The 26,374-nt window shown below is 39.5% G+C and overlaps 2 protein-coding genes across 7 annotated transcripts in view; both read right to left on the bottom strand.

Moving 5' to 3' along the window:
• The window catches only part of pde1cb (phosphodiesterase 1C, calmodulin-dependent b), a 91,304-nt gene extending 72,907 nt beyond the window's left edge, over positions 1 to 18,397 (bottom strand). For 2 of the 6 annotated variants that reach the window (XM_056391102.1, XM_056391103.1), the window contains exons 1-2: positions 7,355 to 7,760; positions 88 to 138 (exon numbers count right to left, since the gene is read on the bottom strand). In XM_056391102.1, coding sequence (XP_056247077.1) covers positions 88 to 138; positions 7,355 to 7,436 — 133 coding nt within the window. In that variant the 5' untranslated portion in view covers positions 7,437 to 7,760. Of the gene's footprint in view, positions 1 to 87; positions 139 to 7,354; positions 7,761 to 17,631; positions 18,344 to 18,366 lie in introns of those variants that run through there. The other 4 variants (XM_056391105.1, XM_056391101.1, XM_056391099.1 and 1 more) reach the window with 4 other exon arrangements.
• Positions 18,398 to 19,629: 1,232 nt separating this feature from the next.
• On the bottom strand, positions 19,630 to 25,808 carry LOC130178674 (vimentin A2-like). Its single transcript, XM_056391106.1, has 9 exons — positions 25,177 to 25,808; positions 24,736 to 24,796; positions 22,348 to 22,443; positions 21,956 to 22,120; positions 21,007 to 21,132; positions 20,514 to 20,734; positions 20,367 to 20,410; positions 20,178 to 20,263; positions 19,630 to 20,063 (listed from the first exon to the last, which is right to left on the bottom strand). Exons 1-9 carry the CDS (start codon positions 25,701 to 25,703, stop codon positions 20,022 to 20,024), a joined length of 1,368 nt encoding a protein of 455 aa, XP_056247081.1. The 5' UTR covers positions 25,704 to 25,808; the 3' UTR covers positions 19,630 to 20,021.
• Positions 25,809 to 26,374: the final 566 nt, after the last annotated feature.

The raw sequence follows: 26,374 nt of genomic DNA, 5'->3' as shown, positions 1-26,374 counted from the left end.
GACTGGTGAAATGTTTTGAAATGAATTGAATACAGTGAACTGGAAAATAATGAAGTATGACTAATATACGACGACCATTACACTTACGTGCAAAACTGGCCTGTGGTCTGGTGGAGCTCTCTCCGTCTTCATTTGCCACTGGAGGAAGAAAAAGATGCAAGAGAATCAAGCGATGCCAGAAAATGTCAGGTACACACATAATCACACAAACATTTATCCCACATGCTGCACATGAGAATCTCCCCATCCTGCCCTCACTGGCTCAGTCATTTATTTCTTTTTGTGTGTGTATGTTTACATTTTATGTGTATGTTTTTTTGGAGATTAAATAAAATGGGTGTTGAATCTTGTGCAGAAGAGTGTGCGGAATCAGGAAGGTCATTTACTGTTCCATTAAACCCTAAAATTGCCTTGAAGTGTGATTTAAGTGATTGTGAAAGTACTATAATTGTTGCTGTCGCTTCAGAGGCTGGTGCACTGCTGAAATCTCTGCCCACTGAACCCAGCACACAGTATGTAGAGTTGATATAAAACGCATCCAGTCAGCAGCCGTGTTATGAGAAAAACAACTCATTGATGATAAACCTGAGAGGAGAGACAAGAGTCATTTAATCTGATCTATGAAAATTACAGCTGAGGTGATATGCTGAAGGCCATCTCTGAATGAACTGGTTGAACCTTCAGCTGCAGCTTCAGAATACTGCGCTGACTTCCACTGCTGTTATGGCCGAGGAGAAGATCAGGACAAATGCACACCTGATGAATAACACTGCAAAACTGAACAATAGTGCCCAGTCTCTGACGGCATGGTCAGAATTTAATTTTGAGAGCAAGAAAAAGTCGATTACACTACATAACATCTAGAGCCAAGTGTATGCTTTCAGTCCTACAGTTAATCTTTTTCCTATAAATCCTTCCAGAGGATTGATGCTCCACAACCCACACAGCTGAACGTTGAAGCCAATGTGCAAGTTCCCTTAAGATGCAGTTTCTTTATTGGCCACAAGATGTCGACTCCAATATTCAGACTGTGAGAAAGTCATGAGAAAAGTTGCCCAGTAACCAGTTTTTTGCCTCTGTAGTCGTTTTTTCATCTCTTTATGGTTATTTTGCCTCTTTTTGGGACAGTTTTGCATCTAAATGTGGTAATTTGCCTTTTTGTACCAGTTTTTTCCCTTTGTGGTCGATTGAAAGTCTTTGTGGTGATTTTGCCTCTTTTCAGGATAGTTTTGACAAATTATTGTGGCCACTTTGTGCCTTTTAACTGAGCCTTATAAATTCTAAGCAAGAAACATTGACTGTCACTTTATACAGAGGCTCTGGCTTGAGGCACCCCTGACCTCTCAGGGCCCTGGGCCTTTGCCCATTTCTTAATCCATCCACGACTCTAATAACACAAATTCAATAAATGTTTTTGACAGAAAAGTTCATATTTTATCTCATGATGATTTGAAAATTAGTGTTTAGTTAAGAGCAAGGCAAAGTTTAAAGAAAGCATCTTGGGAAACAGCTAAAACAATTCTGTGAGCCTGACGAGTGCTTCACTTGAGTTTAAGTTGTTTAGAAAAGCTCAGAAGATGTTTGATTTAGCAGTCATGTTCTATGCATGTCTATAGTTCTCAAGATTTTTTCTTTTTTTTATATTGCCAGGATAATTTATCCTAATTTCTTTACCACACTAATAACAGATGTATTTATATGCATTGTCAAAAAAGCTCAAAATATGGGTGAAAAATCAAGCATTTTGTCAGCGCCTCATCTGATCACAATTGAAAGTAGGCCTGGGGTTATCCCAGAAAACGATGTGTCAGTCTATCTGGAACATTAAATGGCCAATTTTGTGGTCATTTCTGGACATAAACCGTGAGACTCATTACAGAAAAAAGAACGCCACAGAATTGAAGACTTCTCAGCTTTAACAAGAAATTATTCTACGTGAAGGCTTTTTACTAATGATCAGTGAATTATATTTCAGGGTTCAGGTAATTGGCTGAAGGAACCCACTTCTCCATCACAGTAAATGAAGGTGACTTTGTGAAAATGAAGTCATTCCACAGCATTAATGTGCAGGTATAGACAGAGCAGGCTATGGTCCTCCAGTCAAAAGCTTAATTTTGCAATTCTCTGGGCTCTTCTGAACCGCCGTAATAACGTGATGGAGCTCACATCATCCACTGTTCCGCTGTTGAAGTGAAAGCAATACATTTACATTTTTTTGTTTTGTAACATTTTTAAAGGTCTTCTTTTTATACAAGTTACAAGTTGTTCCAACTCTGTTGCCCAGAGTGAACTCAACTTTTGAACTGAGACTCTTGAGGCTAGAATTAGAGACAGTGAAATAAAATACATTTTCCCTCTCTGTGTCAGAAAGTCCATTATGGCGTTTCCCTTTCTTTTCTCCTCCTGTAAATTGAACTCATGGGTGGTTACATAAATTCAAATGTGATTTGGAGCCTGTAGCTAAACCCGCTCACCAGATAACACCACAAAACTTAATATGAGGAATGTGTTTGGATTTCAGCTGGCAAAGAGTTTGCTCACATGTGGTTAAGGTTGAATTTATTCATTTAACCCTCGTCCCACTTCTCCTGATCTAACAGTGAGGGTAAGAGAGGTGTCAGCCCTCAGCAGCTCTGTATCTCTGCATAGCTCTGTATCACACTGAGTGATCCAATCACATCTGAGGGATTTGATTTAAATCACTCTTGTAACTTGAACCGAGCCCACACATTCACTCACATTTCACTCGAAACCATGTCACATCACTATTACTGAAGACGCAACAAATTCTATTTAAGTGTAGCGTAAAGGGAAAATTATGTTGTGACCCTGGCTACAGGCAAAAACGTCTCTGCAACCATCAGATTACAGACAATATACCATAGCGTAGCATCCCGCCAATTTACTATTGAATGAATGTCTGATATATGTGGACAGGTTGCACTACACTTTAAAGAGCTAGTGTCAGTGCTGTTTTTCCACGATGGCATCACTGTTTGTGCTGCTGTTTACAAAAAGGCAGGTCTATATTCAGCATACACATGCATTAATATCTGTTGCTCCAGTGGAGTGGAATAAGAAGCTCTGCTCTTCTTTTCTCATGGCAAATTATTTTATGAGCGCTCAACTGACAATGGTTTTTCACAGAAAATAAGCTCCAGTCAGAATGAGCCTACTTTGATCTGATTGAACTAATTCTTGTTCAAAAACCAAAAACCTGTCTAGTTGAATCAACACAGAGTTTAGGATTCACGCTTTGTTACTTCCAAGAGTACCCCCCTGTTCTCTAATGAAGACAAACGTGCAACCACAATAAAGAATATTAATTGCATACATTTAATTGTCGTCTAATGGTACTATGTATGTTACAGGTGCACACCACTGTTTTTGACAGATGTGTTCATTCACCAGGCAGAGAAGGTCTATAAACGAGATTGGTGTGAAAACCATTGGTTGGATTATAGGACATGTAGATAAAAAGGAACACAGAGGAAGAGTATTATGTTCTCACCATGGAAACAGACCAACTGTGTGTGTGTGTGTGTGTGTGTGTGTGTGTGTGTGTGTGTGTGTGTAAACTGAAACTAAATCTGAACTTCATCACATGTGCACACTGATGTTTGATTCTGCCCCCGTCTGCTTTTAGCAGCTTTTCCTCCCAGACAAACACAGAGACAGACAAAGTGAGAGTTTATGAAGATAATCTAACCTGTCACAGGTTTAATACAGTCCTACTTTGCCCTGTGTAGCAAAGCATAACAAAATACTGTCACATCTTAATCATAGTCATTATGATTCAATTGTGAGTTCAATCTGAAATTGAATTCCATCATTTATCAGTTCACAAGTTTTACATTGGAACATTTGACTTCTTGTATGCTGGACTGACAATGACAGACAGAAGTAGCAGATGTGAAATCGAGACATGAGTACTGTAAGTCTTTAATTGTCTAAGTTTTATTGTTGTTTTATAGAAATTTCAGTTTAATTTTTTTTATCACGTACCGAGGACAAGTTTTGAAACTGAGATAGGATTTTTCAGATGAAATAAGGCTAATTAAACTCAACTGACTAGCAGCTCAAACTACAACAAACTAGCAAAAAAGCTGCCTTCAGGACACTGCTGAAACCAACAGTTCGAGTTGAGAATGCATGAGGGGTAGAGACAGTCAGGGAGGACTGTCTATAGTCCCAGAGCTCTGAGGTGTGATGCTTCTAGGGTTACACAGTTAGAGGGAGAGGGCTAGAGTGTTAACACCTTGTCAACAACTTATGGTAAATGTGACACATCTCCTGCTATACTTAATTAAATACATCACCCTTTATATAAAATCCAAATTCAAATATTCTGAAAGACATTTCTCAGAACACATCAACATACAAGTATCTACACACTATGTCCATATGCAAGTAAGTCATAGTTTATCAATAATTATGTGCACTAAAATAAGCACACTTTTTTGCATAATAACCTGTCAACTTCACTGTATATGTTTACAGTGTTCTGCTTGTCATACATATTTATAGGTTGAAGATATTTTTTTTCTAGGAGAAAATACACAAAATTGTGTATTTTTACACTTATTTCAGAATTTTAAAAAAAAACATGTTTGGAGAATATTTCTCTAGGGAAAGAAGAATCACATGTCAAGTGTGAACAGTATTTACAATGGGATATTAGGAGCTACAAGGAAAAAAGAGCATGTCAGTAATTACAACTTTTGTTTTCAATAGGGCCATGCTTTGTTCAAAACTGACACCAAGCAAAAACTGTCTTTCACAAAGACACAAATTCAGACACAACCTAAACAATAGTCAATCTCTTTTGCTCAATGGATGAAAAAAACTTTCAAAGATTCAACAAGACGACAAAGCAAGAGTGAAAAATGTGATGAAAAAAAAACCACACAAAAAAACAACATGTCCACAGGTAGGCTGGATCCTCTGTAACCCAACAGATGAGCTGAAAAATTCAAATCCTTTTTCACCTCACGAGCTGTGAAATCTCAACAAAACATACAAAGCCTAACATATGACAAAACGCCACAGTTGGAATCTGAGCACATGCTGCCAGCTACAGTTGAGGCTCATAGTTTAATAGAGGAGTGAACACAAGGTGTCCAGCCAGGCAATGAGGTACCAGCGCTCAGGAGTCACGCTTCAGAGGAGGTGATTGGCAAAATGCTGTGCGGACTGAAACCTAGGCCCAGTGAGCAATTGATTGTGACACTTGTAAGTTACCATGACAACTGCCATACTTGTGGGTAGTAGTATGGCTGAGATGTAGGCCACATGTGATCGAGGCAGGGTTTTAGAGGTAACAGGATGTGTATATGCAAGCGGAAAAAACTAAGTCCATTGTCAGTGGGATCATTAAATCTTTTAGGGTTGCTTTTAAAAAAAAAAATGCACCTGGAATTTATTTGAGAGCATCTCTCTTCCTGTTTTTATCTCTTCACATCCTAAACCCTGACACTTTCCCCTTATCAGTATATCCACATCATCCAGACAAGTTTAGGTGCTTCCTGATAGGAGGGCAGTGTACGCTCTGCGACACAATAATAACAACACTTCAGTTCATGGCTCACAGTTCAACCTTGGTGAAATGAATGCATCCGGTAGTAAGGTGGCACTGACCAGACCAACATGGAGAAATTAATTTGAGCTGTCTTCACAATTGTATGGACACATCTTGAAAAATCCCAAATTTAACAGAAATTTCCAGCATATAGTGTCACAGCAGCAAAGACTAGCTTACACACAAATATTGTAATTAATATATTCACTATCATTTAATATAGTTTAAGTGATAACTTGTTCACATATGAGATGATTCTGTATTAGATGAGCGCATCTCTTTCAGTTAGCACTAACATGTTATTTTATAGCACACATTCTAAAACCATATTAAAGCAGTTTGATAATTTTCTTTTTTTCTTTTTTTTTCTTTCTGTTTGCCACTTCGGGACAGCGAAGTAAGCTGTAAACAAAATGAGATTATCGTGGCATGAAGTAGTGGTGAATGTAAGAGCAAACAATTCTCTTTTTACACATCCAGCTGATGCAGAGCAACAATAACATTCACATGGAGCTGTGTGTCTGGCAGCCTAACAACTGTCTGACAGCATCCATCATTATGTCTTTTAGCTCTTTTGTGGTCTCCACCAACTCCTGAGGGAAATATCTGGCTCTTTAGCTGCTAAATGTTCACTGCTGTGTTCACAGTAAAGTTGTGGGCTGTAAAACCAACAAACAATGAGCTGAAGGATGCTGAAACACTCAGTAAAGGTGAGGCGAGGTACTAAACTGGGTGATAATTCTCTGTGGATTTGTCAGTTTGAGCGACACCTTTCACACTGTTAGTCACTAGTTAGGACTAGGACACTAGTCATCTGACCCGCTTTTAACATAAAATATGGATTAGCGTAGCTTTAACAAATCGCACATGATTAAATAGATATGAGATAAACAGTTAGTATCCATATATTTCCAACCCTGCTGCATCCTCAGTGAAAGTATAATTGAAATTATGCAATCTGCGGATTGAACAAGCTTGTTGATATGGCTTCGACCCGGTGACATTGCAGCAGGTGTGGTAAAACCCCTGTTGTGACAACACTGATTGGGGTGTGGCAAAAAAATGCAGTGACAGTTCTCTACCTTATATGTTTCAGGGTTGAAATACCCTTGAAATCCTATGCCCAAATGCAAATGCACATGTTGCAGTATTAGTCTTAACTCATGAAGTTTGTCAGTGTTTCAAACTGTCTTAACAAAGGGAGCTCTATGGTAAAACGTTTAAGAAAGTTTTCTTTTTTACTACTGTGAAAGACCAACAGCACATTCAGTTTATTATCACAACGTGTTCACAACCCAGCTGTCAAACAAGCTCTCATGAACTACTGCCAGTTTTGAGGACAGTTACTCTAATGTCTCCAGCACAGCACAGCAACTTCACATCGCTCTATTTTCAACAGTGCTTTAACACTCACTCCTATGAGAGATTTCACAGTAGCTACAAAAAAAAAAAAAAAACACATGGCAAGTGGCACATAAGTTCAACACTCCAGTTGTCAAGACAATAGAATGAATTCCTGGTGACGTCAGCAGCACACGGCTTTAGTCTGAAGCGCCCTTGTTTCCATGGTGTAGTTGCATTACAGAGGCAAGCATCAACTTAAGTTGAACGGACTAATGTGTTGAGTTGTGCAGAGGCTGAAATCTGATGTGTTTAACGATGCCACTACCTTGGTGCCAAACGCCTCTCTCTCACACATGTTACTTTTATGCATCTAGCTCACATGCAAACACACTTTACCTTTCCTCGTGCTCTGCTTACCCTACACATTCTTACCTATGGTAATGTTGAAGCCATCGATGCTGAAGGTGGCACTCCGACCCTTTCTAAATCGATGCTTCTTGGAGTTAGCTTCCATCGCCTTGGCACCCTCCGGTCACCCTCGTGCCTCTTAATCTGTTTTTAATGCCTCCTATCAGTTCAGTGTCTTGTTTCAGTTTCGTATGGGTAACTCTCCTTGTGGAGAGAAAAAAAAACGTAGTCCTCTGACTCCGGTTGGTGCTGCGCGCTGGAAGAGAACTGTCAAAGACTCCCCACTTCTCGTTACAGACACCGAGCTGGAGAATTTTTTTCAAGTCCTTCTCCACCCACTTGTCTTTGTTGTACATATCTTTTCTCTCCCTCTCTCAGTTTCTCACACATCAACAAGCTAATTTCAAGGAAACTGTGGCTCTTCATCTGTTTTTTTCTTCTCTCGATCTCCCTCCACCCCTCCCTCCCCGCTCTCTCTCCTCGTCTCTCTTCCCCAAGAGGTACAGTAGGTGTGTGTGGTGGGTGGCGGTGCTGGTGGTAGGAAGGAGAGGACATCTCTAGAGGTCTTTAAATGAATGTGACTCCTCCTACTGTCAACAATTTACAGCAAAAGCACTGGAAGCTCAGAGTTGGTATTACACTGGCCTATTGTAGTCTATTCTAGTTTTGCTCACACACACACACACTCAAACATACAAAAACAGACAGACATAAAATGATGTAATGATGCATGAGCACTGAGAGGAAAGAAGAAGGTGGAAAGAGAGACAATGACAAAGTGTATTGAGTCAAAACTGCTCATGAAATCAATGCCTCAGCTTTTCATCTTGCAGCGCTTATTTACTCTGGCACCAAAAGAGAAAGCCCATTAACAGCTATGCATACCGTTCTTTTGAAAGACAGAAAATCAAGCTTACATTACCCAGTCGAACCGTTACATTTGTAAGAGCGCACACTGCCTCAAATTCATTTATTTTTTCCATTTTAAATGCACTTTGATTAAATGACACTGGAGCAAGGACACTGCTGAGTGTTATACACCCTTTGTCCTAATTTAAACTACCTTTCTTTTAACCAATACACATCCTCACACACATACACAGGCACCCGCACACCAGATCAACAAAGGATAAAAAGCTCCCCTATTAACACCATCTGACATTTAGCTATGGAATTTTTATTTTTTCTCTTTATGAAGGCTCCTGGCTTGTTCTCACACCTTCTTTCAAATTAGATATTTGTGCCAATAATAGCACGCATGCAGATCAGAAGACATAATGATTTACTTGATTTAGGTACAAATCACATGATATGTTCTTTGTTTTTGCTCTCCTCTTTCTATCTCTTTTTCTTTTCTTGAGCAACTTTTCTAATAACAGCCACGATCAGTTATGTAATTTACGTCAGTGGCATGTCATATAATCTAAGCAATGTGACAATAAAGACAAGGGATTTAGAAGCATTAACACATCCCCTCATAAATTAACAGCTAATAAATGCTGCTTGATGTTTTTTGTGGTTATTAACCTCAGTGGTAACAACTACATCAAAAATCTGCACGGCAATCGTACACTGATGAGTGATCAAACAGCAAAATGAGTGTGTAATCTCACAGGCTGAGTGATCACTAGTTATTAAATAATCATATCAATAATAATGATCTGTCAAACAAGGTCATAGTTAAAGAGGGTTTCGCAGTATAAGACTGTAGACAGTAATTAATACATGATTTCTAAATGATGCAGCAGTTAAGACGTCTGAGGAAAAGAAAATCGATCACAATAGGGAGATCTATCCAATTGTAGCAGAGCCAGTTTGAGTCAATCAGTGCAGTGCCAGTGGACACATTATGCACTTGTTAGATAATTACACTCCATCTCATTTTGTTTGCGTGCTACAGTAAGAGCTCTTTATGCCCTCCTTCTCCTGTCACCCTTCTCTCCCCAGCCTCCAATTCATACTGTATGTGGCAATTTGTGAGGATCCTAATTTTGCAACACTCTCACTGTGCCACATCAAGTGCCTGCTTGTTCCTGGGTAGCTTTTATGTTAATGAGGGCCTGTGTGGGAATATTTCAACTTTGTTATTCTTCCCCTTTGTCAGCAGACTCCCAGGTAACCATTGGTTTGAAAGCATCAAAATGGTTACAATGTGCTTTTTAAGCCCTTGTTTGCGACATTTAAATATGAATACCCTGTTGAGGCCACAGCTGTGTCAATATGATTAATGATATTAACATATTACTGTCACCATCTTCTATATTAAATTCTATCTTCAAAACAGAGTCTAAAAGAATGTGTGTAATTACCTGCAATGTTAATTAAAGAGGCAGAAAGGGGCTAAAGGGTAATATTTTCATTGGGAATGTATTCTCTGAGGACAGGTGTCTGTTCAAGTGTCAGTTTCATGGTCAACGTTTGCTGCAACACTTCTTGTTTAATGCATTTGGGATTATACAACTTGGAAAGGAGATTACATAAGACACTTCACTAAAGGAGTGTGCTTCTGCTTTTATTTTTATACTTTAGAAGGCTACATGGTGATCTACACCTTCATGCGTTACTTTATAAACCGTGGCAATAGAGGCTTTTCACATGCAGGCCTAAATAGGTACTAATATAAAAGGATGGCGGAGGTGTTTGGAGTAGTTTGTCAGTTTGTTAGTTCAATATTTTGGTCAGCAGCAAGATATCTTGACAACTATCAGCTAGGTTATCATGTTTTGTATGGGCATCTAACGCTGAATGGAGTGCTTGTGCCCCAAACAAAAAATGTTGGTGGTGCAAGCAAACATTTTGTTGATGGCACAAAGTTTTTCAGAATGAAAAATGAGGGGAAAACGTTTATTAAGGTATTTTAACAAATAAATAATAAACCTGACAAAAAAGATATTCACTTTGCCTATTCGCTTGACGAAATATGAGCATGCAGATGCAGTTACCAGGTTTGTCACAGTTTGAGGCTCTGAAACGCCACTGGGAGTTTCAGAGTGGTAAATATTGCGGCGACCAATGTGGAGCAAGCAGCACATACAAGCAGCAATGAAAAATGAAGCCAACACCGAAGTGCCAAAAACTGCAGTTCCTCGAATGGCCACTTGAGGCTGTCTCCAAAAGCAAGTCAATCCCTATACACTCCCATGCTCAACTTCACAGTAGAAATAAACATGTTTACAGCCTGGTACAAAAAACAGCTTAAGCTCATTTCCCCCTTCATGACAACAGTATGAGGGCATACTGTTCATGACAACAGTAACTCACCAGTTTAAAATTTATGTGTAATTGAGGGCATGGTGGCTATGAGTGACAGGTGGGTGCCGTCACAGTCCACTAGCTGTCTTCTAGGCGACACCTCAGCTAATGCAACCTATCTATTTTTGGATTAGCTGGGAGTCAGGTGCTGCAAGATGGTGACAGTGGAGCAGCCCACTCTAAGCCTCAAGGTTACGGACGACACATCCATCTTTATTTACAGGCTATAAGCACATAACCCTTGTTTTTCCGGTGTAATGTGAATACGTTGTTGTTTGGTCACAAGCGATAATTGCTTAATGGTTGCCCAGTGTCTGACCAATGAGGTACTGTTACTTGCACAGCAAGATTTTTAGTCAGACATGGTTGCAGTCTGGAGGGTTGGTATCGATGGTTCCCCAAGGATGATTCCTTGTGGATGACACACACGGTCAGATTTCCCCATAAACAAATGGCCAGGTTCTTATGGAGGTTCCTGTAGATGTTAAAGCTCCCCAGAAGATTAATCCAGGGTTAATGGAAAATCCATTCGTTTTTTTTACAAGTCCCACCATCACAACAGTATTTCCACTACAGAGAGTCTACAGAGCAAAATGTCAAACTTATTTTGGACACTGTACGAGCTTTCCCTCTAGTGCCACCTCTGGGCCAAATTGTCAACTTTGTCTGTTTAAGATATTAAACAGGTGGAGTTAGACTTCCAATAGAGGTTTGCTGTAGATATCGATGATCCCAAGAGAACTAATCCTAATGTATTTGGTGACCCTCTGACCTTTCCACAATGCAACAATGAGGTCTAAATATCCACAACTGTACCACAATTTCTAACGGACTAACCTGATGTGCCAGATGAACACAGAACCTCCTGGGAAGGCCTGTTTGAAAAAGGGCAGGCGCTTTCAAAAAATACTTAGCAGGTAATTGGACAAACCATCTATCACCGTCTACAAGAGGCTGAAAACATCTATTCCTTTGAGATGCCACAAGCCAATAGATTGGCAAGATGGAGTCTCACTTACGGGAATTCCAGATGCCTTGCAAGGTTATTGACAGGTTGTAGCGAAACTTGCTGAACACTTTAAAGCTGACATTAAAGCAAGAAAAGCATTCGGGTATACTTGGCAACCCCAAATCCACACAAATCAGCTTCGAAAGTATCCTCAATAAAACGGACAGAGTGCAAACGCTTTCAGTCTTTCAAACTGTACTTGACCTGATGTAGATGTTGAATTGGACCATGGTAACACAAGTACAGACAAGGACACAGACTAAGAAAGGAGACTGCTAATATATAACTGCTATGGAACTGTACCAGTAGTGGTTTTTTCATTTCCAAATGAATACATACAATACTGTTTACAAAATTCAATTCTGTTTATAAAATAATTTTTATATGATCATTTTATACAATGATCATGGTTATTTCAAACAAGATTACCATTTCAAATGGTGTGTGCCAATTAATTCACATTATATGTATTTAATTCCCATGCAGTTAAAACATCTTTTGAGATTAATATATTAAATTTTGTATATTGTTTTAATTTTGAATATGCATTCAAATTTTCATTTGTGTTGTTAAATAGATGTCTTATAGTTTTCAATAAATCTTTAAACCACTGCCCCTCTTAACTGCACTGAGCTTATTTAATAGGAAAGATGTGACTCAGTATGTGCCAATGTTCAAACCTGTAAGGCAAAATATATAATATATAACCCAATATATGTTGCTTTTAATGCCAAAGCACATTTCAATAGGAGCATGTAGTACAACAGCTGCCCTGAGAGGTTTATCCTATGACCATACAGCTGTTGAATCCTTGTCAAGATCCATTTTCGTCAAGGGTCATTAATAGGGCGACATCACTGTCACTAAGCAACAGAGAGACCTTTCATACATATAGTGCATACATTACACTGAGGATGACAAGGGGTTAATATGGCAAGAGCACTCATTAGGCTAGTGTGGATTGTACAGTATGTATACTGTTCATAAGTTGTTTTCTGCTGCTGTTTTCCTCCCCTACATCTGTGCAGACAGTGCTTGTTGGAATAATGCAACAGAGGCAGATCTCATTTAGCTTTTATGGGATGATTGCAAAAGTTACAAGTCCTATGTGAATTCCACATAGCAAAATTTTCACTTTAAATTTAAACTGTAGCAATGCTACAGTGGATTGTTGACACAAAAACACACCTGCTTGCTCCTGCTGTATGTCCATTGAAGGTGAACGATCATTCAACCTTTGATCTGGCCTTCAAACACCAGGACAGGCCATCACCGATAGACATAAATTAGTTGTGAAGATAAAGGGGAGATGAAGACAAACTTTGGGGTTAGAAATAGCCTCTTACACTAAATTAATCACAATGCTTAAATAATCCCATTTTTATTTGTGTTCAGTTGAGATCCCATCCAATACCTACATCTGCATGTTTAAATAATATATTGGTCTCTCAGATTAATAAGGTATATTATGGATAAAAATCACTATAATAACTAACACGATTGTATTTCTACACTGTCCTCATTTTCTGGTACCTTGTAATCTGAAATTTTATTGAGTAGTTCATCCAAACATGACATCAGTTTACAGGCTTTTTGATTGTGTAATCTGTCCCAATAGCACATCATGATTCAAGACAACAACTATGCAATCAGACAGAAAAACAAGCTCATTAGAGGTCTCCCTTAGACTGTGGAACGACTCACACTTTGTCAGTCCCCACACCACTGTCACCACAGTGACACACATGTCATGTAATTAAGACACAGAGGCTGCTAGGGAGCTTGCCTTTTCCCCAGCTAAATACTCATTAGAGGCACCTTTAAGGGTAATGTTACCCTGTGTTGCAAACCTAAGGGAAATGAGCTGACAAAACAGAGAGCAACATGAAGTGTCATCTGAATCTTGCTGTACCAAAGACCCTGAAGAAAATGGGGGGGAAGTATCAAGCTATACAGAGCACAAGTTTAGCTAATGATTTTTGCAACAGCATGGTTCCAGATCAAAGAGGCAAAACCAGCTGGGTGAGTGTGAGGTCAGCAGGGTAAACAAATGAAAATCTTTTGATTAGAACCAGGCGTCTTACACACCCCAGACATCCACCTCCCAAAGACCAAAGACAAAAGCAACTAATCAGTGTTATTTAGTCGGAGTCAGAAAACTACACTTTTTATCACACATGTTGTTTTGAGACTCAACTGAGTGTGAGACTGTGAAGACTGAACCAAGACACTCACAGTGGGTGATGATTTTAAAAACAAAACCTAAATCAGTAATGTGCTTAACTGCAAATTTCTTTCTTCTCTTTCCTTTAAATATATGTGAAGAGGCAAATATATACAGCACCAAGTGGAAGAAATTATGTTCATATTCTACTGTACAATAGCAACAGAAACGTCATTAACATTACCATGAAACAACTCTGCAACATGTTGGAGATACAGACTACAGCCAAAACAATTGTGTAAATTACATTATTAGGTATAGTTAAGACTTGGCAACTAAAGCAACTCAATTAAAGTTAGGGGAAAACCTGTCACCATGACTGAACATCAAAAATGGCAACACAGAGAGACAGTTCAAACCCATCACACTGACCTAAACACATGCTTTTCACTTCGCCATATGAACATCACACTACCTCCTGCACTGACAGAAAACATTTCTAATGAATGCAACTTGTAAATACACATAAACTACACCTGAGTGTAATTCACACATAGGGTTGCCTAAATCTCCACTAAAGAGGCTCTTTCTGCTTCCTTATTTATTTGCCTCCTCTCTTCCTTCACCTGCATCTATTCCTTGTTCAATATGTCTTTCTCCCACTGCAAGGCAGAGCTGAAAGGATCAGATGTGAAGATGAAGGAATAGATAGAAAACATATTTGCCATATGTGGCACACATGCTGTTACCATAGTCATTGTAAAGTGATTTCAATTACTTATGACATGTGTCACAGCTGCATCACATGTCACTGGATTTGTAATGGACTGTACTCTATTGTTTTGTTGTCTCGCAGCTTGGTTTGTATTTAAGTTAATAGAATATTTTCCAAAAACACTACTTAATAAATAATAAATAATAAATAAATCAAAATAAATAAAATTGAACCATTTGATTGATTGATATACATACACAACAAACACTGTTTTATCAAGGACTTGTGAATAAAGATCATTCAAATTTTGAATTAATTTGTAGCTGCTTTTTACACACGCAAATGTTATAATAATGGGAACACTGTTTACAGTGTTTCTTTCAGTGCCTGATGCAAATTTATACATGACGATCTACTGGTTAACTTTTTAATCACGTATTATATACTTTCGTCCCCCTATTTAGCATTAATAAGCAATGGTTTAATAATAAATTATAAAGTGGTTGTAAGGAGATATAAATGTTTATTAATGTATCTGTCAACAGTAAAACTCTTCCTGGAGGCACCTGTAAGAGGACAGATAATAAATGACAATATAGTAAAACACAGTTGTAGTAATACAAGATGTCTCCATAGGAAATGTTCTGATTGCTGACAAATACTGTACATTAATAAAGACTTAAATATCCTTATATCTGTTTACAACTACATTATATTATGTTAAAGCTTTTTGGGGAATTTGTGTTTGTAAATATAAAACAATTAGCACAGTTTCAGCTGCTTGTGGCTTTAAAAGAAGTCTTTCTTCCCTCACTATTATTTGATAACATTTGCCACCTCTAGCTTCTCAAATGTGCAGATTTAATGCTTTTCATTGTAAACATCATTGTAAAAATCATTGTAAACTGAATGCCTTTGAGTTTTGGATTGTTGGTATTACAAAACAAACACATCTGAAGATGTTACCTGGGGCTCTGGAAACAGTGATAAGCATTTTTCATTATTGTATTAGTTGCAGCCCTATTACACATTAATAAGGAAACTGAAAGACCTGCCAATGATTTCGAACTACAAGCCTGCAGATATGGCATGCTCATGCCCCTGAAAAATGTGTGTCACTACAGTCTCAAACAATACGATCTAGTTCTTGCGCCAGTAATGCAATCAACAGCAGAGTAATTGTAGCTCTTCAACATCACTATCATTATAGAATCTCCTCACTAGGTTATATCTACTCAGTATCTCTGACAGTATGACTGACTGTGAGACATTTCCCACTGAGCTCCTGCCGCACTGATCATGTATTCTGGGTAGCTGAAAGAGCCTTGACATTGATTAAAATGATCCATCCATCTTAACTGAGGGTTTGTGTGGCCTCATTTGACATGGCAGCTCCGATAAGAGCCATGGTCTAAAGATGTGAGAACTGATGTCAAACTGTTTACTGCTATGTCTACACTTTAGTACTCAGCAGTGGTCGGGATCTATACACCACTGGAACTGTCTGACACTAAAGGGGCCAAAGCAGATGAGCAGATCAGGATGTAGGTGTCTGTGTTTTGTTCCTCAGGAGGGAGCAAATGAGTGTACAGTCAGCTGAAGTGTCAGAGAGGAGACTCCTCAACACACATGAACATCACTCGGGACGAAGGAGGAAACTCAACGGGAGTTTACACTGTCATACAGTCATGGAAACGCCACAGTACAGTTGGTATTTTAGGAGTCAGCCAGGGAGAGGTATTTTCCTCTGGGACAGATGTGCAGGGAGATGGAACTAGAGGTGGCGCCGGCAGAGAGTAGAAGATAAACAGGATGAAGTGAAGGAAATATTGAGTAACACAAAAAAGAAAATTGTAGGAAAATATAATGTCAGTTTAAGGGGTGAAAATGTGGCCTTTATAACATTTATTTTAATGCAACAATAAGGTAATTTTCATAAGCTGCATCACAGATTTAAACTGGACTGCGCTCATTCACTGTACACACATTCACTGAACTGTGAACTGCTATCAAAACGTATCTGCTAGCTCTCACAGAAAACAGTACAAAATTGCAATTTCACACCTTCATTTGTAATTTCACTTCCCTGGAAAAAGTGCAAGTGAAACAGTGGCGATGCAATAATATTGAAAAAGCAGAGTGTGCAGTCAACCTTTTTCCAACCCATGCTGATTCAGTAAAATATCTACATGTATTTCCATTTTTTAAAAAAGAAGAAAAGGAAAAACATATCAAATACCAAATCTCTATATCACATAAAAGGGGACTGTTATTTTTGATTGTTTCAGTGTTAGCAACACCTCAAACATCAAAGAGATGCTTTGGTAGTGGAGATATGTTGCATTGAGGCTGGCCTTCAAAGAGCTCAGAATTCATTCATTGAATACCTTTTTTTTCAGCAGCATATTCACTGTAACCCTCTGAAGTGACCAGTTGCTCTCATCTACAGATAAATCCATGAACTGAACCGGTGCAGTATAAAGTAACACAACAGCTGTATTTGAGGCCAGGATGCTCAAAAAAAAAAAACTGAGCAGTGGCAGTCTAATAAGAAAACAACTTGCCATTCACTAACTCTAACTTGTACAATCCTACTGTGAAATATTCCACATGTGATGTCTTACTGGGACACTTATTAGAGCTGAGCCATCGTTAACATTATTAGTTCCACCTGTGCTTTTCCCACTATGACAAGTCAAAATGTTTGTTGAGAAGGGTCTTTTTGTCATTGGTGGTGGATGAAATTTTCAAAAAGTAAACATGCCCAAGAGAAGTATTGCATTATTAAATCATCATTATTGAAAGTGGTACTTTATTTTCTGGTCAGTTTTAGGTATTCCATGTACTGTTGGGTAGTTTAAAATTGTTCAAGTACAATGGTGGAATATAATTAATTAGGCTACATGTATTCAGGTACTGTAATTGAGTACAACTTTGAGAGATTTTGAGGGTCATAGTTTGGTACTTTTATTAAAGTAAATTTTGAATGCAGGCCTTTTACTTGTAATGGAGTATTTCTACATTGTGGTATTGCAACTTTTACTTGGTTACTTTCCACCAGTCTTGACTATTATTTAGTGGTATGATTGTTTTTGCTGTAAGAAGCAAGAATAACCTCTATGACACAAATCGAAATGGTAGGAAGACCTTCCTCAACTCACCGCTCTGTGGACCTTCACAAGTCTTTTTCTTCGAGGTTTGTTTGGCTCCTTCGGAGTCTTGTCGGCTCAGGACCTCGGACAGCGACTGGCGGGAACTCTGCCGCCCAGCTTGGATGGAAACGTTAAACCGAGCGCTCCTCTTCCTGGTCCGGTCCGACTCCGGGGCGGACTGGCTCCTCTCCGGGTCAGGGTTTTCCGGCTCTGAGCCCACTTTCACCAAGGCGTTTCTTGTCCTTGTCAAAGCAGAAGTCACCGAGCCCATCACAAAAAGAAAAAAAAAGGTTAAAAACCCTCAGTCGGAATCGGTTACTCTGAGTTTACCTTTCATTTTATTCAAAACCTGTTGAAACTTGACTCCATTTTTGCTCTATTCGTCACGGTAAACAGTGCTCTGGAATAAATAAAGACACGCTCCTGTCATTCATTAACAGTTAGCTTAACTTCAGTTTTAGCGAACATAACCGACAACATGATGTAAAATCGATGAAAGAACCGAAACACAAAGTTTAAACGGATCATGCCGGCGTCTCCCTCGGTTTGTTTCCACCGACAAACACGTCACATGGAGAAAGTTGCTGTCGACAAACACACTGATCTCTCGGGGGGCAAGCAGGCAAAAACAAGTGGCATTAATTAACCCTCGGGTATCCTGGATTATTAAAATGAACAGAAACCCTACCCTGCGCTTCACCGACTTCAATCAACCTCAATGTTGTTTATGATAATCAATAGTACCGGCTGGTATCGTGTCCAACGTGTCCTGCTCTCAGTGACCTACCAGAGACAGTTTAGTTGATGTCAATCACCGACAGGTGGCAGCCAAATGCAACACGTTTGGTAGTGACTTCAGACCAACATAGGCCTATAGGAAAGTTCCTTAGATTAGAAAATTTGGTTTTTGATCAGAACTGCATGCAAACGGACATTTAAAATTAGCCTTTCTACAAATGTGACTTCGTTTCATTAACTAAAAACAGATATTTTGCATGTCACAATTACTAGTTTCTTTTTTTTTTTTAAGTTCATGAAATAAAACTAACAGTGCATTAATATTTGAATGCTCATTTTGAGTGTCTGTTGCTGCAGGGTTTTTATTTCATTTTGAAAATCAACCAAATCTGTAATTTCCCCAGACCTGAAAGTTGACTTTTGGATACAACTTTATTAAACCAATGATCTATTATAATTTTCACCTTTTATTAAAGATCCAGGGACACAGTATCTCTTCTGTAGAATTTGCCTCTCTCATTTTCTTTACTGCCACATTAAATCTCATTCTGCAACTTCAATGTTCATACATCTTGAACAAGTGACCTGTGACAGATCATGTTTTTGTGATGATGCTATTTAAATTTGGTAATATTATTTTTTTATATTACACTTAAGAAAGTACTATTCCTATCATTTACTTGTATATAAAATCTAAATGTGACAAGTGACTTTAGCTTTCAAAAAAGGTAGTTGAACAAAAGTTGCAATATTTGCCTTTAAAATGTACTCGTAATCGTACTTAATTCAGTGGTGGAGAAACTATCGACGACAATAAAAACCTGTCACGTTTCACATGTGAAAGCTGAAAAGTGTAGCAACTATAGCTGTAAATGTAGAGCTGTAAAAACAGCAATATTTCCTTATAGTGGAGTTCAAGAATACAAAAGCATAAAATGGAAAAACTTCATTAAAGTACAAAATTCATTTTGTTACACTTATCATAATTGATATTTACTTAATCTTATTATTTTACCCATCTGAATCCACACATTTACACTGATAAAATGCATGTTTAATTCACGTAAAAATCGTTAGAATAGTATTCTTAATGCTTTTCACAAAAAAATCAAGATCAATTGCACAATTTAATTACTTGCAAATGTGTACCTGTTTAAAGTTCAGGCATTAATCAAAATGACAACTATTTCCCTTTTTTTTGGACTTCTTTTACCAAATGCTGCTTCATTACCATAATGTGGTGCAAAGTATTAGACTTCGTGCACAGTATTGAGTTTCAGTCTTAATTGTTTATTGCTGCGTACAGGCAATTGTGACATCTTCAGCATACAGATTTCCATGAGTGTGCATGCTCTATCAATCAAAAATACTACTTTGGCTACAAAGAAAGATTTTTGTAGACCTCAGTGAGGAATTCTATGTTGTGCTGAATTCATTATTGTGTCTAAACAAATGTGACAAAAGATAAGACTTTCAGCAGAGGAGGAAGCAAAATACAGTCTGTGTCAACTAACAGGCTAACTGGATCATCACATATAAAGGCACTTTTTGAAGCTGTCTGCTTTTGTGTGTTGTTGGTTTGTTTGCTTGCTTGTAGCCCCAGTGAATTGTGTTTCTTCGTATTGCTTTTTGTTGGTTGTTTGGCAAAGACAAAGACATTATTAGTCCATGTCATCGTGGTTCTGGGTTGACTCGTTGATCACCTGGAAATGGATGCAGAGGGCAGAGAAACCATTACGACCAAGAGTTGTGGTTGAGCTCAAATGATTGTAAGAAAATTGCTTCAATGACTGAAAATCACTTCAAGTGGATTTTACCTGACCATCCCTGGTCTCAATGGTCTTGATGAGAACCTTCTTAGTTGTTGTGCTTTCAACATGAGGTTTGGAATCAATCATTGTTTCTAAGAAAGAAAAATTATGTGTTATATTATCAACAGGCAATATACAGTAATAACCAATACTAGCATTCCTTTGGTGAAATCAACATGCAGAGAGTGATTGTACCTCTCAGGTTGAGAGATGAGAAGTTTGGCAATGGGGTGGAGATTCTGAAAATGGATTAAAGAACATTTCACAAATCAACATATGTGTATTTGTTGCGTGTAATGAGTGTTCAAATGCAGTTCTGTCAGATCTGTCTTGATCCATCACCTGCTCTCCTCTCCTTCCAGGAGCTTCCTATAGGTGGCGATCTCGATGTCAAGGGCCATCTTGACATTTAGGAGGTCTTGGTACTCTCGGAGGTGACGGGCCATCTCGTCCTTCATGTTATGAATGTCCTCCTCGAGACGGCCGATAGTGTCCTGGTAGCCTCCCGTCTCCAGGGAGAAGTTCTCCTCAATCTCTCTCATCTGGCGCTCCATTGACTCATTCTGGGACGGCAGCCAACAGGGAACAATATGACGCTCAGGCAGTGAAAATAACTCGTTTCTAATAAAAAATATCATGCAAAGGTGATTTTTTTGCTCTGTGACCTGTGAAAATAAACTCTCCCTGGATATTTTCCTCTGTGCTGTGTCATTAGTCAAACTCATGCAGCTCATTCTGTGAATTTTTTCTGGCCAGTTCGTTTGACCCTAGCTATATATAAACCTTGCACCATTATCTTGTCTACTACAATGTCAGCCTAAAGTTGCATACTCACAGTTCCCTTGAGGGCATCCACCTCGCAAGTAAGCGCCTGAACTTGGCGTCTATAGTCATTGGCCTCCTGCTTGGCCATCCTCAAAGCATCATTATTCCTGGCTGCAGCTTCGGTGAGGTCAGCAAACTATCAATCAGTGACAAACAGAAAGACAGAGACACAGAGAGAAAGGGGGGGAAATAAGAGAGAAATCAGCTGTTCAATAAGTGATGAGTCAGAGGCTGAGGGAGACTGGATGTGGCAGATAGTGTGAGGTACTGCAAATTATGAAAGATGTGGCCACAAAAGAGACGTACAGACATTACACTGCAGCTTGGTGGTTGATGCAGTTTTGGGGCATTTTGAGGCGCTGCTGCAACCAGTATTCACTGAAATACTGGTTACTGCCAACATTCAAAGGTCATACGGACAGAAATATTTCACTTTACAAAACTGCTTTTTAATATTTTGGCAGATTATCTAATCTCTTTTCAAAAAGAAACAATATTTACATTTAATTAAAACCCTGCTCCAGCTGACTTTCTGGCCACCCGGGACAGTGGAAAATGGTGCAAGCAAAACAACTTTTTAAGTTGATATGGTAAACTTGTTAGAAGACAGCTGCCTATTTACATATGCAGCAATTACATTATCATTCATTTGGAGGCGTGTTTCTGGCCACCAGATGCATGTAAATTTAACGTTCACTCTCTTTCGGCTCTGTTTTTGGTCTCCACCAACTTACACTGATGAGAGCAGTGAGACTGAGCCAAAACAGTAAAGAAACCAAACAATGTGATGAGAGACACTACAATGCTCCGTAGAGCTGACGGGAATTGCAAAGTAAAGTGATAATTCTCTATAGGTTCATATCATTGGCCATGGGACCCACTAAAAGGACTGATTAAAGCTGCTTTAAATTTTATTGATCTACAGAATTTTTTTTTAATTGCGATGGTTAAATCCTAACCTTGGATTTGTACCATTCTTCAGACTCCTGGATGTTTTTGGAGGCCAGGCTCTCATACTGCAGACGGACGTCCCTCAGAGCAGCTGTCAGGTCAGGTTTAGCTATTTCCATATCCACCTGCACATGCTGCTGCTGCTGGATCTGACTCTGCAGCTCCAGCATTTCCTGCAATAGAATCAATACAGCGTAGTATGTACAAATAATATGCCCTTTTGTAGACTTGTCTATGACTTTCCTGGCTGCATTAGGTAATCGCTGGTGCATAGAACCCTACCAATTTGATACCTGAGCAGATTAACAAATACTTCAGATCATGAGCTTATTAAGCTGTACATACGCAGTGTTTCCGCAGTCGACTGATTCAGCTGTTGCCACAATAAAAGGAAGCTTACCTCATCATGCAGCTTTTTGAGGAAGTTGATTTCCTCCTGGAGTGAGTCGACCTTCCGCTCCAGGTCCAGTCTTGCGAGGGCAGCATTGTCCACATCCTGTGCCATGACACTGACTCTTAATAAGGTGACTTTGTGAAGGTGACATGAATTATGCATTAGGCTATGCGTTTGCTGACACAGAGAAAAAACACATGCTGTAAAGAGCACTCACACAATTGTGTAAGGTCACAAACACATGCGTCCAATAAAAATCAACTGCAGACACATGACAAGCTGCCGTTTTCAGATGCTTGGTCGATTAGGTGTCTTCTCAAGGTTTTCATATGTTGAATACTGCGCAGCGGCTGTAAATTTATTCAAGTACTGCATTTACTTGAACTGGACTGGAGTGTTTAATTGTATACTATTTCTAATCTACAACATTTCAGAGGTAAATATTTTACTTTTTATTTTACCTTTCCATTTTATTCACTTTTCAGATTAAGCTTTTACAAGCAAAACATATAATAAGATCATAAAATATGATGCAGGGCATAAAGTGTATAAAGTAGCTTAAATTGGCTACATGTTAACAAATTAAGCAATGATTTCAAATAATACAATGTATTATTGATGTCATAACACTCTGAGTGAAGTGTTTCTCCATAAGGAGTGCCCGTACTTTTGATACTTTAGATTTTGCTAACAACTTTCACTGGCTTTTACATATGATAAGATTTTGAATGCAGTACTTTATCTTGTAGTAGAGTATTTTTAGACTCAGCCTTTTCTACTTTTACATCAGGAAAGGATCTGAATTCTTCTCCCACTGCTGTAGATTGACACAATGGGGTTTGTCAAATGGAGTCAGAGGCCACTTATTGTACAGTAACTTTATAACTAACTACCTGTCTGCCCTTATCTCTGGGAAAAGGTTGTGCAGAATTCAGTGAGATTGTTTCCTTGTCCTGTCTCAGTTCAGTTTGATTCAATAAAGGGGGCACTGCAGAACACCCAGAACCACAAAGCATTATCCAAGAGGTCCTTAATCCCATTTATTACCTAACTGCATTCTTAACAATTGTTAAATCTCTATTGGTAGTTCTGATAGAAATTCAGTTGTTCTACTAGAAGCTCTAATTTTGTATGTCATCATTTTATAACTCTATAAAACTGAATTAATCATATGACAAGTGTTCACCTGTGGAAAAAAAATACTATAATCTAAAACACTTTATTGCACTAAAACATTCTTCTATACTCTATACTATATTTAATTCCACTCAATGTCTCACAAATACACACTCACTGTGGTACACACCCACATCACTGTGCTTTGTCAGGGCGTTGGCAGGCTAGTAATTGAGGTATCAGCAAATGAAGCAGCTTTGCCCCTGCTCTAATGCCACAAACAAAGTGTGCTATTCAGCAGGGTTTCCCAAACAGGCCCGAGGCTGGAAGAGTGACTGTCTGCCTGACTGAGCGAGGGCCGGCTGCTGGCCCTGCATTGTTGTCTGAGTGCCACCATGGTAGGCCACATGGACTTCCTTCCTGCTATTCATATTGACAAGGTCATGATTGTGGAACATATTGATGACTTACTGCATGCATTGAAAAGCACATAACTTCTGGAAAATGTAACTTTACTCTTCTCTAGAAGCCTAAAAGCAACAAAAAGCATCACATTTTGTTTGACAGTTTTTTTCCAAATTTTTTTTTTTTTCCTTTTTTTGAACCATGACTTCTGTGTGAAACTATTTCTAAGACTAATCATCACTTCATTGTTCATACAAGACCATAACAAGTTGGATTTTTTTATGTGCTCATGCTCTCCCAGAACGAGACAGCTGGATCACATGGTGGCTTGTGTTCTCGCTCTGATAACCACATTGGGTCCACACTGTTGTTGTGCTTGTGTCCAGCTCATTCAGTGTGACCAGTCAGACTTAAAAAGATCTCCTCTCATTGCAGGCCTGATTTAACCCAACAGCCACAACTTGGCCTTTTGTACCGGGCCAGGGTCAGTTCTGCTGTACAGCTATTTCAGATCATGGCTAGAATCTGCTGTTGTGCCATCAGAAGGGTGCATTCCAGTCTTTGCAGCTCATGAGCGAATAATTAGATAGAGATCACTTAGGAGGAAAGGGACGGTTACACCACATAACTGCTAGAAGTGAGGCTCATGGTGATTATTAAGCTTCATCTAATCTCTTTGACATCATGTGTCATCAATTCAGGGATTTAAACCCCTGTTTTACCCAGAATGGCTGAGGAGGGGCCGTGGAGAGGAGCGGGTGCCACCAACATCTTCTGAAGCACATTCCCTATTATCGCCCTCTTCACAAATATATAACAGATGCAGAATTTGTCTGATGGGAAAATGGTTGATTAAGGTGAATCATACTGTACCTGTCTGAAGCTCTGCATGTTGGCCTCAGCCTCCTCCCGCTGGGACATCTCATCCTGCAACCTGCAAACACAGACAACAAGCAGGCATTTTATCTCATCTGCCACTGGGGCTTCTTCACCTTAAAACACTGCAGTACTACTTTTTTATGCATGCTTGGCCCTGCATTGCTCTCCTGCCTCCACTTCATGCCAGTGAAAAATAAATTACACTTAGACACAAAGCTAGCTGCAGCAGTACTTCAGGTTCAGGTTCTGCACAGTCTGGTGAACATTTTTATCAAGAAACTGGTTTAAGTCTTGCCTATGTATGCGATAAAAGATTTATAAAAAATAAAGGGGCAGTCACATGTTAGCAGTAACTCCCCGCAGTTTAAGGCCTACATAAGAAGACAAAAGCTATATGGAGTTTGTGGAGAAAGGGAGAAGTGCCACGCCTCCTACTTCTCTCTCAGCCTGTCGATGTCGTCTGCCAGGTTATCCCGGTGAACCTCCACCCGGGCCTTCTCGTTGGTGAGCTGGTCCACCTGGCGTCTCAGCTCCCGCATCTCGTCCTCGTACAGATCCCCGACCCGGGACGTACCTTTGCCCCGCAGCTGCTCCAGCTCCGCCAGCAGGATCTTGTTCTGCTGCTCCAAGAAGCGCACCTTCTCGATGTAGTTGGCGAAGCGGTCGTTGAGCGACTGCATCTGCGCTTTCTCGCTGGTGCGGTTCGTGATGAACTCGCTGTTTATGGCGTCAGACAAGGAGAAGTCCAAGTTCTCGGAGGCCAGCCGGGGCATGGCTGCGGTGCTCCGGAGCCTCTGGGTCTTTACAGCGTAGACGGTCGGAGCTGAAGAGAGACCGAAGGATACCCGGGAGGAGCGCACCGGGCTGGAGTACTGGCGGCTGGAGTAGTTGGTCCTTACCGCGGTTCTGTCCCCGCCAAACATCTTCTTATAAGAAGAATGTGGAGCTGATCTATAAGACATCTTGCTGGTATCTTTTCAGACAATCAGCCACAAGAGTAATGTCGCCGATTTGGTCTCTCTCTCTTCTTGTCCCAACAGCATCAGCAGAGTGCGCCTGGGAAGGCGTTTCCTCAACCATTACTCATTTATAGTCTCCTCCTTATGCAAATTACCCAGCGGTGACTTGAGTGACGCCTTGAGAATCCAATCACAAAAGGGAACACACATTTTTTCTTTCAGGTTCACAGAAACAGATCCTAGATTAATATTTAGGCCAAAGTGTGACTGTGCACAGTTTGCTGAGGATGTGTGAGGCCTGGCATGTTCTGTCCCATCGAAGATCCTCAGGTTCATCCTGAACTGTGCTCAAGCTGAGATCACATTTGGGTTATTGCATTGGTTTCGGCACGTGTCAAGAGATGCAGATTGGCCTATTGATAGAGCTGCAGAGTAATAGTATTGATGAAGTCTGTCCACACACAGGCCAATACAATAGAAACCTCTGAGAAAGGAGGATATGGATCTAAATCTACTGAGAAATGTTCAACATTTATTGGGACACATACGATCACACTTTTCCATGTCAGCAAAATTTCACCCTCACATTTATGATTTGACACAGCGCAGTGCTGAGAATTGTTTCTTGATATTCCATTAATTAATTTCAATTTCTTTCTTCTATCTGTAGCTCT

Source organism: Seriola aureovittata, chromosome 12 (genome assembly GCF_021018895.1).
Source record: "Seriola aureovittata isolate HTS-2021-v1 ecotype China chromosome 12, ASM2101889v1, whole genome shotgun sequence".
Classification (NCBI taxonomy): domain Eukaryota; kingdom Metazoa; phylum Chordata; class Actinopteri; order Carangiformes; family Carangidae; genus Seriola; species Seriola aureovittata.
The sequence above is the reverse complement of the archived record's forward strand: the minus strand, read 5'-3'. Positions and strand labels throughout refer to the sequence as shown.